This window comes from Globicephala melas, chromosome 17, assembly GCF_963455315.2.
Source record: "Globicephala melas chromosome 17, mGloMel1.2, whole genome shotgun sequence".
Lineage (NCBI taxonomy): Eukaryota > Metazoa > Chordata > Mammalia > Artiodactyla > Delphinidae > Globicephala > Globicephala melas.
This window is the reverse complement of record NC_083330.1, coordinates 8,911,816-8,927,322: the sequence shown is the minus strand read 5'-3', so window position 1 is coordinate 8,927,322 and position 15,507 is coordinate 8,911,816. Positions and strand designations below refer to the sequence as shown.

At 39.4% G+C, this 15,507-nt stretch overlaps 1 protein-coding gene across 2 annotated transcripts in view; it reads right to left on the bottom strand.

Moving 5' to 3' along the window:
* NKAIN3 (sodium/potassium transporting ATPase interacting 3) overlaps positions 1–15,507 on the bottom strand; it is a 523,650-nt gene that overhangs the window by 262,208 nt on the left and 245,935 nt on the right. For both annotated transcript variants that reach the window (XM_060287463.1, XM_060287464.1), the window contains exon 2: positions 4,076–4,213. In XM_060287463.1, coding sequence (XP_060143446.1) covers positions 4,076–4,213 — 138 coding nt within the window. The remainder of the gene's footprint in view (positions 1–4,075; positions 4,214–15,507) is intronic.

The window sequence follows — 15,507 nt, the reverse complement described above, 5'->3', positions numbered from 1 at the left end:
TCAAGTATTAAGCATCTCTAAAGGCCCATGCACATCAGGATAACTTAGAATACAGCCATGGACAGGCACCGTCTGCCTGCCAGGAGGACACTGTTTTTTTGTAAATTTTTATTGGAGTATAGCAGCTTTACAATGCTGTGTTAGTTTCGACTGTACAGCAAAGTGAATCAGCTATACGTATACATATACAGGAGGACACTGTTGAATGAGATGAGATGGGCCTGGAAGCAAGGACGGCAACCGTGTAGACAGATAGGATAGAGTTACCAGGATCTATGGGTGCAGAGAGGCAGAGGCACTTAGCCTGCAGGGGGGATGGCCAGAGAAGGCTCTTACAGGTGACTATTCAGTTGAAGAATTATTAAGATTTTTCCAAATGGGTAAGGAGAATAGGGTGCTCCAGAGAGCAAGTGCAGTGTGTATAAACCAAGGAGGCAAGAAACAGCACGTGGTCTTTGGAAAACACGAATCAGTCAGCACGTCTGGCACGAGGTGGGAAGGCAGGGGATGCGAGAGACAGAAGTAACGAGCAGTTTTTGTAAGCTCTGATTTCCACCCTAAGGAGTCTGAAATTTGCCTGTAGACACTGGAGAGCTTGCTCTACGTGCCCCTTTACCTTAACCATTTTCATAAGGGTGATCAATTCTTTAAATTCAGCCATGATAGACCCTGTTTGTTTTAAGAAATGGCAGGACCCTACCCTCTGTGTCTTGGTGCTCCAAAATGTCTGCTAGCTTGACATGGATTCTATTTAACTGGCACTGCTGGTGACTGTTTCAGCCAATAATGGAGGCCAAGTTCGAGAGAAAAATCTCCTACAGTCAGAAATCTCTTTCCCGCTCAGTGAGAAGTTAGTATGGATTTTGGACCCAGGTCTCCGCTCAGTGCCGTTGAGAAGTGGGTGCCTTGGAGGCAGCCCTTGATTAGTGTGACATAGGCCATATTCATTTCCAGGCTTTTTCATACCAGAATTAATTGGAATTAATTAATTGGTGGCCTGGAGACCACCAATTGTGGCTTCGAACCAAAGTATTCATGAAAACAGCTCAGGGATGAGCTACTCGTGGTGTGATAAAGGTGATGTGCAGTAGCCACTTTCCCCATAACTAGGCACCCTCGATCATCTTCCCATTAAAGGCGCCCTCTGTGAACAGACTTCCCATACGCATTGACTAACGATTCTTCAGCATTTCTCCCCAATAGATACTTTATACCCATGTTAGAATAAGAGTTCATCTGGAATCCCACATAGGTAACAACATTCTATGATCAGCTGAGGAGGTAAGGCAGGATCGTTTCCAATGTCAAATCTTATATTGACAGTGGCAGCACAGCATCTGGAATGTGATAGTGGAAGCAGAGCATAGATCGTGATAACGCAACTCCAGAAACCTAACAACAGCATCCATTTCTGCCATTTACTCTCTGGGTTCCTTGGATACGTCACTTAACCTCTCCTTAACTCTTGCCTCATCTGTAAAATTAGGGATGCTAATACACACCCATAGGACACTTGTGAAGGTTAAACCAAATGACATGTTGGCATGGACCGCTTTCCTGACAATTCATTGTTTCCTTTCTCTCCCCTTCCTGGGAGAGGGTCTCGAATGAGAGAGTAAATAAAACAATAGGGATTTGGTTGGCGTACACACCAAGAGAAAATCAAGATGAGCAAAAACGTAGATTGTTTGTCTTACAGACATTTTTCTTTGAAGATTCTGAAAGACCTACATCTTCCTCCTTCAACATGAAGGAGGGAGAAGCGAGAGAAGGAAGTGAGGAAAAGATACCGGACAAAGAAGGGACCCCAGTCCTATCGCAAGAGGACGCTAGGAACCCGCAGGGAACTAGATGGGTAAACAATAGGTATTTATTGAGCACCTATGACATTGCATGTTCGCATGCAGGTCCTCAGTGAATGCTTAACGAGGGAATGGGACCTACTGCTATCGACATCCTACTGTGTGCCCTGTGGTGCTCCCTGCCCAGAACCCGCTTCGGTCCCCTCTACCCTGGTGAACTCACACTCACACTGCAGATCTCAGCTCCACAGTCACACCTGCAGGCTCAGAGGGGTCCCTCCAGGATTCATCTACTGCAGGCTCAGAGGGACCCTCCAGGATACATCTACTGGCACAACGTGCTCCTTTTTAACACTTGTGACAGTTGCAATTTAATGTTTATGTGGATGATTATCTGATAAAACCCACTTGCCCTCCCTAGACTGTAAGGTAAGTACCCAGGAGGACAGAAAACACGTCTGTCTGTATTTGCTCACCTTGTTCCCCGCACTGAACACAATGCCACACACAGCGTAGAAACCCAATAAATAGGAATGAATATGTAAAAGAAAAACGCAAGGAAGAAAGTTAAGACAAAACAGATATCGGGGAAGAAGGAGGGGGAGAAAGGAAGGAAGGAAGTAGGGATTGTGAGACCAGTTTGGTCAGGTGGGGCAGCCCAGAATACTCTTAGACTTTATCCTGCTACGAGTTAGCGAAGGGTTTCAAGCCAGCGATTTAGAAAAAGTACAAGGGACACGTTAACAGGGAGGAAGCCGAAGGCAAGCAGGAAGTCCATGTGCAGGAAAGAGACTGCAAAGCCTCAACCAAGGCAGGAGCTGCGTGAAGAGTGTGTAGAGCTCATGTGGAGAGGATAGAAGCACTAGGACTAGTACGTCACTGACGTGCACAGACAGCTTCATCCCATAGAGGCCACTGGCTGCACAGTCACCTGGCAATTTGTGCTTCAGCAGAAAACAACATCACACAATGACAAGCCTGTACTAAGTCCAAGTGCTCTGTGTTCAAGCAACAAACTAGAACATAGAATCCAATAATAGTTTGCTATTATGCATATTAAAGTCTCTTGAGCTGCAAGTCCACGTCTGTGAAACGCCTTTTTAATAGATCACACAGTGGCTTAGCAGAGGCTATCTTTCAGGGAAGAAGAGGAAAGCAGGGACTGTTTAGCCCCTGCAGTCAGCTGAGTGACAGAAATGTTCCAGGGTGCCTGGAGCAGCAATTTTGAGGGCAGAGTCTATGCTGTGGGCTGGTTACCTTCACCTCTGTGTGATATGATGAAAGATACCCAAAAGCCAATTTTGAGATGCAAACAGAGAATTGAGGCACTTATAGAAAAATGTATAACTTTTTTCTTTTTGATAGGTGTGACTGGATTAAACCAAAATGCAAAGATGGCATATTTTTAAGTCTACAGTTTTCTTCTAGTGAGGCAATCATCGCATTACAAGAAAATATTTACTAATTCTACTGAACATGGCATATTTATTCAGGCTCAATGAGCATTTTAGAGTATGTCACCCCTCATTACAGTTCCTTATACATGCTTGGTATTTCTGACAACCTTCTTATACATGTAGCCCAAAATATTCCCCTCTTTTTACACTGAAGAAATCTATTACTGGAAATAACTTCCAGTCAGTTGCAGATCACAGAATATCCCTTATTAAATTTCCCTACAATGGAGGGTGTGTTGCCATGTATGTCATAGTTTGGAGTATGGATTTATGTTTCAAATTTATCTTACCAAAGTGGAGAAATGTTCAGTAATATACAGTATGCAATATCTTAAAGGGTGAGTACTAAATAAATGCACATGCATTTGTAATGTCTTATGTCCATTAAAATTAAATTGTATTATTGCTATCAGTTAGTAAACAGTTATGGCTAGGTCGGTTTGCTTTTTAGGGTTAGTGACATATGCCACTGACATGATAGTTAATGTACATTTACATCTCATCTAACATCAAGACCACAACCAGTCCTACTCCATCCAAACCACATCTTAAATTTCCTTGTGAAACTTGATTTCAATGACACTGTGAGTCTCGCTATGCATCTCCCGCTTACAGTCACGTTGCTTTGCTCTCATTGTAAACATTCACTGAGTCTTCTTTCTCCCAGGTAATCATCTCTCAACAGAATTCAGTAATGAAGGCCAGAATGGCCAAGCCACGTTACATCAAAGGGAACAACTTAAATGATCTATTTCCTTCTTCTCCTAACAGTTTTGCAGTGTTTATATGAAAAGACATGGTAACAAAAAGACTTACCACCACGATATAGCGAGGTCTGTACTGAATGGTTCCAAACAGACCCAATATGACGACTATTATATGTAGAAAATTTCCAAGGATGGGCGCCCACTGGAAGCCGAGGAAGTCAAAGATCTGCCTCTCTAATGCTGAGAGCTGCAACAAAGCAGAGAGAGCCCGTGAGCATCTAATCCAAGCACCAGCAGACCGTTTTAATCTCGGTTTCACAGCTGGAGAAGGCTGCAGTCAATTTGAATCGCAGTTACGGACACCATCGTCACTAAGACTGTGGTGCCCATTTCATGTACTGCTTTATGCAACTTCTCTCAGAAAATATACTAAGATAACTTTGAGTATTATGACTTCAAGTGTTCATAGACTTGGAGAGCTAGAGATATACTCCTGAAATCATTTTCTATAGTAGCAAATCCAGGCAACATTTTATGATACCATATTTTATCTTATTAACTTATCATTATTTTTAGTAAATTATTGGCTTAGTATAACCTACTCAGAACAGTATCTCCAGGCTTGCAATGCTAGGACTATTATTATTTTGGAAAAAACCAAAAACAATAACAAAAGCTACCCATCTGTGCCTTCCTGTGTGAAACATGAATTATCAAATCTTCTGTTCTTTTTTTTTCCTTTCTTTAGATTGTCATTGATTATAATGACTAACCACTTTTTCAAAATGAAGCTTATTTACTTACTCTGGGCTTACTTACTTACTTACATGAATGATAATAACTCCTTCTTCAAAATGAGCTTACTTATTGACTGTAGTCCTGATCTAAAACTAGAGTTACATAGTTCCTTTGAACTATATTTTATTGAGATAATATAGTAAATGAATTTTATATAGTCCAGTGAATGCCAACAATGTCATTACCATGTACAAATGATATTTATTGCATTTTATATCTAAAAATTTTATAATTCTGCCTGCTGTATTTGGACACAAATCTTACACGTTTCAAGCATTTTTCTACATTTACTTTGATAAACTAGTATTTCTAAGAAAATGATCCCACGATTAACCATACTGCCAGCAAAAGAAACTGCAGATTTGAAATGAAAATGGTACCCTAGGTATTTCTCTAGTTATGTGGCAGGTGTAGGCCTGAATAGCTTTAATTTCCTTGGACATAAAGAAATGTCCTCTATCCAGTAAGCTGAATTTACCTTGGTTTAGATTCACCTTCAGTAAGTTGTGGAGGAGAAGAGAAACGAGCAAATACCTAAAGACACCCACTCCGAACCACATTCATTTCGTGGGTATTTCCTGATCGTCAAGTGATTTGTCACCATTCCCTGCACTCACAAAGTGGGAGATGCACAGAAATGGCTAAAACACAAAATAATCAGAGCAAGGTAAGAAGCAGCACAGTGTTTTCAACCCCCTGTTTCTCTCTGCTTGTGACTCTAATTAGTTCCCAGGAACCTTTCCCTAAAAACACAGCATTTTATTTACTGGTCCATCAGTGATGTACATATGCAGTTTTTTATGTCCAACAGGATGGATGTGCTCAGAAAAAACCAAAAACGTCCTGAAGAGCAGCTGTGGGCAATCCATCCTGAAAAGCAACCCTATTTTAAAGCTGTCGTGCGTCACAAAAACCTTTAAAGTGAACGTTTCAAAGAGAGGAAACCCCATTTTCTTTTCTGTCAGAAGATGCATGGATAGCATTCTCCTTTATGATATGAAAGAAAACACACACAATGAAAGGGAAGCCGAATTAACACCACTGATTAGAAAATCTGCAGTCTTTATTGGAGACACCCCGTCTCTCTACTTATTGATATTCATTTTCTGATAACTTAAAATGGATTTATAGTGACTTGAAATAAAAGCACAAATAAAAGGCCATAAACAAACATGCGGAAGAGACCATATCAAGGGTCAGGCAAGAGGCAGCTAAAACAACTATACAAACCATGAAAGCTAGATTTGAGTACTGTATTTTAAAAAGTCAGCTAACAATGACAAAAGGCCCTTCAAAAGTAAACAAATTACCATTGCATTTGGTATTAATTACTTTATCTAATTTCCACTTTCAGCTATTAAGTCATTTAGTTTAGAGGCAAATATATTCTCTCTCAATGTCATCATTAGCGATACCACTTTTTGCCTTAGAGCTTGATATTAATAATGATGACCCAGAGCCACAGAATGAAATTAAATAATATCCAGGTTGCTTTGTTAACTCAAAAAAAAGTATGAATATATTTTAAAAACATCTCTGTCAAAATGGTCTCATCAGTGATGTGCTCGAGCTGCTGCAGCTAGCCGGGGAGCATGGATCAGGTCCATCTCTTTCCAACTCCACAGTCAGTGACTTCAAGTTTTGGGAACTTGACATTGGCCATTATATTTACAACACGGACATCAGGAAATGCTAAAAAAAAAACCAAGGTCTTGTTTATCTGTTATGAGAGCCTATGGTAAAATATTTATCTCTACACCACTGAATACGGCACCTAGAAAATAGTGCTTCTAATTCAGGAGAGCAGTGAAAGGCGGAGTGATCAAATGTGTGATGCGGCATCAAAAGGAAACATCTGGTCCAGATGAAAGCAGAGGATGGAGGGCTCTGCGGAGACGCCATAGCAAAGAAGAGAACGAAGGAGACATTGAGAGAACTAGAGGTTTAAATAAAGGGAGAGAGTTTAAGAAAACAAAAAGGCAAGGAGACACTCAGAGAAAGCAAAATTAACCTGTCACCAGTTTAAAACAGAACAGGAAGCAGTGGCCTAAAGAACAATAGGATCATTTCCAAGTAAAAGGTCAAGTAGGTAAGACTCTGGGAGTTATAAGAATATGATGGAAAAGAACATGTATCTTTTCCTAACAAGTTAAAAAACGAAGGCAACCAGAATTTTAATAAAAAGGAAGAGTAGAAGGGAGAAGAAGGAAGGAAGGAAGGAAAGAAGGGAGGGAGGGAGGGAGGGAGGAAGGAAGGGAGGGAGGGAGGAAGGAAGGGAGGGAGGGAGGGAGGAAGGAAGGAAGGAGGGAAGGGAGGGAGGGAGGAAGGAAGGGAGGGAGGGAGGGAGGAAGGAAGGGAGGGAGGGAGGGAGAGAGGAAGGAAGGAAGGAAGAAAGGAAGGAAGGAAGGAAGGAAGGGAGGGAGGGAGGGAGAGAGGAAGGAAGGAAGGAAGAAAGGAAGGAAGGAAGGAAGGAAGGAAGGGAGGGAGGGAGGGAGGGAGGAAGGAAGGGAGGGAGGGAGGGAGGGAGAGAGGGAGGAAGGAAGGGAGGAAGGGAGGAGACCAAATCATTGATGCAAGGAAAGTATGGTTCAAAAATACTAACAAAAAAAATACTAACAAAATTAAAATTGGGCATGACTTTGAATGTAAATATGAAGAGGCCATTGAAACATTCTCCCTGAGTGGCATGGGGCTGGCAACACTGGAACTGTAAGGACAGAAATGTAACCCTAGATCATACTAGGGCTGCATGAAAATTATCCCACACTCATTGTAATGGGAATGTTGCTTATTGGCTTGTAACTTTCAGAATCCAATTGTAGAAAGCTTGGAAGTCTTCATTATGATTATGGAACAAAATGTAAGTATAATCTGACCATATAAAGTATATCTAACAGAACTTCGGAGAGACTGAATGTTCTATATAAATTCATGAGTATGGCAAGGGAAAGGGGGAGTGTTCTCAAATTCTTCCTGGAGGGTCAGGCATTTCCTTTTATCAGGCTCCAAGGTGAAAATATTTCCTATAAATATATGAATCATTAACTACATCCTATATTAACCACACATACTCCCAAGAGCTCAAGAAGTGTCCCTATTTCCTTAGTATGCCCAAGCAACATAGATAGAGACAAACAGGGGCACCTTTAAAATGCAGTAACTTTCTTATCGATCCATATATTATGTTTAATGCTTCACACAGCGTTTTGCCTAAAAGCTCATAATGATTACAAATGGTGAAAATTTATTTACACTTAATTAAAGAGCTATAAAAACTCCAGGTGACCAAACATTTTCCTGGTCATTTACTTAGGTTGGATCTACACAATATGCTTCTGTCCAAACAAAAGCTGGGTAAGAATGCTCATTCCTAAGCAGTGAGTACTCCTGGAGGTTGAACTTCACCGTGACCTGCCTTTTCCTTCCATTCCCCTGGGACTCTTCTCGGCTCACTAGAATCGGACACAATTAAAAAAGATCAAAACAGGGTTACTCACGTTAGTGGAATCGTAGGAAAGTATTTGATCAAACCATGGTTTCCTAAAAGACTGGGAAATTAAAGCATACTGTGCGACTGATCCTCTCTTCTATATAACCTGTACTCTAGGAATTCATGAGGTATTTTATAACCATGAAGGACTGAATCTTTCCTTAAAGAGGGAATTTAAAAGCTCTAACATTCCTACTGGCTAAATTGATACATCCCAGGTCATTTCAAATAACTTTTGGGTATTAGAGGAGGTTTCTTTATGCCTGGAAAGTCCGTGTAGCCCTCAGCTCTGCCACCATCATCCTTGCTTCATTTGCTCTAGCATCTCATAGCTACTCAATCCCAGTGGACTTTTCAAGCTTGCGGTTGATGATGCCAAACTGCTGTGTTCATAGACCTGGCCTAGGCCAAATTACGACCTTGGATTTTAAGCCATAATTTGTAAATATTTTTTCACGGCTCTAAAAAAATAAACAGAAGCATCAGTAGCATTTGTATCAGGAGCCTACTCATAGAGATGTGACATGAAAAGTCCTAATAACTTGCAGATCTACCACTGCATTAAAGCAGGTGCTATTTTAGAGAAGTTTCTCTTGTCCATAGACAGAGATAACCAAGCCTTAGGGTGTTCACAGACTTCGATGGATCCAGGAATTCTAGATATGGCCTGTTCATGATTTGGTTTATCCAGTAAAGATAGCAATTGTGTTAAGGGCTTCACAGTTTCTGCATGGTTTTGTACTATTTTTGGTAGCAGTGTTAGAAGGCAAAGTCTATTATTCCAGTGAAACCAGTAACCAATCATTTAGTGAAATGAATAAAGTCTATCTAATCAAGTCTAACAGACCCTCCCCAGTGGCCTGAATGACCACGAGTGCGTATGTAGCTGGGGAAGGTGGAACCATAGGGTTTGGAGGAGTATTTTCCTTGATGCCAAGCCGATTGTTGGAGTTTGTTCCTTGAATTAGCTTTACTCAGCAATTGTCTCCAGAACATCTGAAAAGGCTTCTTGAATTCTGTCTATATATTTTGAGTCCCTGTATTTCAAGGAAATTGAATGGGCATTTCCTACCCTTACAATTCAATCAGGAGGATAGAAGCTACTTGGTCATGTAAACAATTTTTGGAAATCAGAAAACAGTCACATGTTGTGATGCTAACTGTTTTTTGAAGAAATAAGGAGCTGTGGGTGACATATCAAGGAAAGTTTCCTGTTTAAAAAGGAACAGATATTGCACTGCACATGGACAGATTTATGGAGGCTGATGAGCCAAAAGAGGCATGTGAAGGGCATTTAAGAACTACGAATTTACTCGGGAAAGTTCTTTAGTGTATTTTATGCATCGGGTCATATCAACTGGTAGAATGACAACTATTTCATCAACTTCTTAGTATGTCAGAGAATAAGCTACCGAATTTTAAAAAGTGCTCTAAAGCCCAAGAGAATAGTAATACTATGAATGGGACATTATTTAACACTTACATTTTTCCATATTTATTAATCTCATTTGATGCTAAAAAACAAGATAAATATTATTATCTTTATATGAAGAAGTTCAGAACAATCAGCTATTTAGCATCAGAGATCAGACTAGCGTCTTTATGTCCTGATCCTATATTATTTCTACCATACTACCCTGAAATCATGCAATAAAATGCACACCGTTTAATGAGGTTAATTCTGGAATAAGCTCCATCGCAAGAGATAGAAATGATTTCGGAAACGTAGTGCGCTGTTTCATGATGTAGTCTTCCTCCCTCCTACCCCTGAATTTCTAAGTGGAGCAATCCCTCTCTCTGTCTGTCAGAAGAGGCGAGCTGCATTTTCCAGAAGCTTAGCTTCTGTGCTATCTCAGGCAAGCTTCAGTTTCTTCATCAAAGGTAGATAATAGTAATCTTACAGGTAAATATTAGGATATGCACGTCAAGCACTTTGGATGGTGATCAATAAGTGCTAACAGCTGTGTATTAGTTTACTGCTGCTCTTTGAATGATCTAACAAATTACTCAAACTTATAGAAGTATACTATCTTCTGTAGGTCAGAAGCCGAAACAAAAATGGGTTTTGTTGCACTAAAAGCAAGGTCTTGGGAGGCAGGGCTACCGTCCGTCTGAAGTCTCCAAGGGGTATTTCTTTCCCTTGACTTTTCCAGCTGCTAGAAGCTGCCCACATTCTCTGGCCCTCTTCCTTCATCTTCAAAGCCAGCAACCATGGGTCAAGTCCTCACGTTGCCATCCCTCTAGTGCCTTCTTGTCTACCTCGCTTTTCCACTTATAAAGACTCTTGTGATTGATTACGTTGGGCTTTCCTGGATAATTCAGAAAAATCTCTCCATTTTAACCACAGCTGAATACTTAATCCCATCTGTGACCTTAATTCCCCTTTGCTATGTAAGGAGATGTACTCATAGGATCCAGTGATTAGCACGTGGACATATTTGGGGGCCAATATTCTGCCTACCACACAGTTGTGATTTCCGGCCCTCTCAATGCTACCTTTCTCAGGGATGGGACCCTGATGTGTGGTAGAGGTGTGTACACATCTCAGCCCGGCCCTGACCCGTCGAGGAAGAGCCCAGAGCTTTCCCTAACCCTCTGTGAGACCCAGAAAACCATATCTGAGATAGTGTGATTCCAGCTCCTGCTATGTCCAACTCCATTACCACAGTCACCAGAACTTCTCTCAAAGCTTCCTGCGTCCATAGGAAGATTTCTTTCCAGAAAACTTCACTGAAGTAGCATTATAATTCAAAAATTGTGATACAGGTATTAGAATTCTGATGTAAATAAATAGAACTCTAACTCCACAAAAGTATCTATAGAAAGCTCTGTCAGCAAGGCATAATGGGAAAAAAGATAAATATTCTCAGTATATATACTCGGGCATATATCATATATCCTAGTAATACCTTATTTTAAATAAAAAGATAATGAATAAGTCCTTATTCGTGCCTCGATAAAGTCGCTTTCGTGTCAATAATCACTTGGGCTACGTCTAGTGATACTTAAGGATCAACAGCAATGCTCTGCACTTATATAGAAGTTTTTACTCTCAAGCCACTCTCTGATAATAACCAAGTACAGGATACTCTGACTTTTTCAAGAAGAATTAATTGAAAGAGAATTTGTAGTTTTTGGTCTCTCTAGAGCCCACAGTCTGCTTTGAGGGGCAGGCATTGCAAAAAATCACATGATACCAGATCATTTTAGGAAGTGAGATCTTACATATATATTATTAAAGTAATGATTAATGAATTCAATGTGGAAAGACTAAAGAGGCAAACAAAAAAGTTTTAAAATGCTTTTGATCCAATCATTAGAATATCATCATTGATTTCTTTTCAGGTATGGAAGCCCTCTCCTCTCTATCTGTGGATGTGTGCACGAAAGGTCAAGTGCTTTTCAATTTAGGTTAAATCAAATACAATCAGGATAACTGAAATAATAGGTAAGGACTGGGCAAAAAGCGTCCTAGAAGGAAACTTAAAGCCCACTAACAATAACTTTTGGGTTACTCACTGTTAGGGATTATTTTAGTAACTACTGTTCTCATATCAACCCAGTGAGCTTAACTAAATACACAAAGTTTCAAACTGTGGTTTAATTAAGGGAAATGAGGCTCTTAAAATTGAGAAAACTTTCAAAATATTTCCTTTGGCAGCACACAGTCTGAAAAAAGATTCTTACATTTTACCAACAGGTTCTTGTCAAGAGAGCGGTTTTCATACTTATTTGCTAGCCCTGCAGACACTGATAGGAGACATAAGACGAACCATGCCATAAAGAAACTGGGCGATAGCACTCTGCTTCCTTTTTTCATACTAAGTCGGTAATGCTCTGGGTAAGAATTTCACAAAAATTAGGCAGAAGGGAATAATCTGTTAGTATTTGTTTGAAGATGTCCCTTGATCTCTAAATGGGGTGATTACATCATTTGATTCAGCTTCTAAGTATCCTTCCCCTGCCAGAAATTCTCCTACGGCCAAACTCCTCCAACTTTGCCAAGCAGAAGCTGACCTTAAAATATGCAGTTCCAGTTCATGAATAGCTCAAGCCAGGAAGAAGGCAACTATTTCAGCAAAAACCCAAAGTGCCAGTTTGTTACAGAACAGTTTTTGAAGATTAAATTTCAACCCTCCAGTGGCGCCATAACGGATCCAAGAACACTCAAGTTGAACCCCTCGGCTGGGTGACCTATACAAACAGCTGGCAGGAACACGCCTGCTGTGGCATTTTAGACTCCCATGGAGGTTTTGCTTAAATGGCAACCCAGCATGAGAAGACGGAGAGAAGGTTACGGGACGGAAGTTTCTCTAAGGGCCTTTTCACATTTTTATTTGTAGTAGAGACCACCTGCAAAATTCTTTCTCTAAAGAATTCCTTTAAAGTATACATTTTCAGCAAGAACTAGATTTTTCATTTGGGAAGGAAATTAAATGTTTCTTCTTTGGAAACTAATATGGAAAAAATCTGAACATGCCAAAGTATTTATGCTATAAAGAAGACATTCTCACTTGAAAAATTAGAATGTACAATAGACATTTAAGTAATAATCAGTTCATGGTGTTAAAGTACGTGAATTTCAACTGTCTATTTTTCTTTTGATGGTTCTCTTTGTCTTTCTCTTTCTACCCTCAGTTCACTACGTAGCAGCTGCTTGGGTGTCCTGTTGCTGTCCAGACCCTGGGAAAGATGTTGACAATGGCAGCAAACCACTGACCGTGGAGCATGTCTCTAATTGCAGAGCTAGTGAAAACCTTAGACAATGATTGAGGTGTTTCTGGTGTTAAACTTGCATTTTATTTTCTTCTTCACAGTTATCACTAACCAACAGCTATGATCTAATTTGGTGACACAGTCTTCATCAACTTGATATGGGTGTATGATCTTCAGAGTCTCAGGGGACAAACTGAATTAATCACTTTTCAACCATGCTTATACTTTTTGGACATTAAAATGTTTCTCAAAGGACCAGGAAGCTTGATTAGCCTCTTGGTTTCCAGTTTTTTTAGATTATAAGTGTATAAACCAACTACATGAATTAGAACCTGTCATATTATCTGTCTTCTGGTCCCTCTTCTAGTGGCAGGGGTTGAATGAGTGTTAATTTTATGAGCTACACTGATCGAACAGAGATACACTGCCAACACCCTGAGCTTTTATCTCAGACACACTCATTCCCTTGCTTCTAGTGAAGATCCATATTTGTAAATTTCTTTATAAGGATAATGCTTTTTCCTGTAATATTATGTGCAATAAGTATAATTACTGTTCCATATGGCAGTGCTATTAATGATACAGAAGAACATATTTATCAGGCCAGGCCAAGAACCAGGAAGATCTCAAACTGAATGAAAAAAGACAAGCAATAGGTGTCATTACCAAGAGGAGAGAGACGTTAAAATTATTTGACACTACAGATAAATCAAAATGGAATTCTAAAAAATGTTCAAATAATCTACAGGAAGGCAGGAAAAGAAAATAAGGAAATGAAAAAAGTGTGAACAGAAAATACAAAATAAAATGTAAGATTTTAATCCTTAATATATCAGGAATCACATTAAATGTAAATGGTCTAAATACACCAATTAAAAGATAGAAATGGGAAGAGTGGATTAAAAAACATGACCTATCTGTATGCCATCTATAAGAAACTCACATTAAAAAAATGACATAAGCAAATGACTCAGCTTATCATTTTCAATTCAGCCTGAGAATCTTTGTCTTTTATTGTCCAATTATGTTTATTGTGATTAAAGATATATGTGTATTTGTTTCTATTATCCTTGCTTTGTATTTCTTTTTCTTGCCATTTCTAAGATTTTATTTCTACTTTCATCCCTTCTTTTGAAATTATCAGTTTTTCCCCATTCCATTTTATCCCCTTATTAGTTTCAAGTATATTAGTTTCAAGGCTTTATTACTTTTATTTAAATAATCACCCTAGACTTGTTAGCATATATACATAAGTTATCAGTGTCTAAAGTTAATCATCATCTTACCCTTTTTGTCAAACAATACAATCTTAGAACACTATAATTTCCCAAATAGGTATTTTTTACATATAGTTTTCTATCTTGACATTATTATTGTTATTGTTTTATTCAGTCAATGTTTATATCTGATTTACCCACATATACAACCGCTTCTTGCTCATCCTTTCTTCTTGTTTCTCAGACCTTCTCTCTGGGAAAACTTCTTTTTCCTGAAGAATACACTTTTAAATTTGTTAAATTGAGGGTCTCCTGGTGGCAAACTCTTTCCATTTGTCTTCACTTGAAAGTATCTTTATTTTACTCAAACACTTAAAAACATTTCTCATTAAATATATTTTACTTTCTGCACAATAAAAAATGTGCTGGATCCCAATGGTGCTAGTAAGAAGTAGGGTCTTGTTTCATTATGTTTCCTCTGAAGGAAATGTCTTCTTCCCATCCCTCCAATAGATTTAAAAATCTCTCTATGTTCTTGAAGTTTTTTTTAATAGGTATTTTTAAATTTTTATTTTATTTTATTTTATTTATTTTTGGCTGCGTTGGGTCTTCGTTGATGCACACGGGTTTTCTCTAGTTGGGGCAAGCGGGGGCTACTCTTCGTTGTGGTGCGCAGGCTTCTCATTGCGGTGGCTTCTCTTGTTGTGGAGCATGGGCTCTAGGTGTACGGGCTTCAATAGTGGCACGTGGGCTAAGTAGTTGTGGCTTGAGGGCTCTAGCGCGCAGGCTCAGTATTTGTGGTGCACGGGCTTAGTTGCTCCGCGCAGCATGTGGGATCTTCCCGGACCAGGGCTCGAACCCGTGTCCCCTGCATTGGCAGGTGGATTTGTAACCACCACGCCACCAGGGAAGCCCTGTTCTTGAAGTTTTGACGATTGACTATGATGTATCTTTGTGTGAATGTTTTTAATTTATCTTTCTTGGTAAATTTTGGTCTTCCAGAATCTAATGATTGATGCTTTTCATCGGTTCTGGAAAATTTTCAGCTAAAATTCTCTTCAAATAGTTACACTTGTTTTATTCTGCCTCTCTTTTTTCCCTTCCAGAACTCCATTCAGGCACATAGAGCTTCTCATTCCATCTTCCTGTCTCTTAATCTTCTATATTTTCTAACTCTTGTTTTTCTGAATTGTATTCTGTATAGCGTCCTCACAAAGTATTTTCCCATTCATTATTTTTCTCCACTCTTCCAAATCTGGTAAACCCACTCACTGAGTTTTAAAAAATTAATATTATATATATATTTTTTTTCTGTTAATT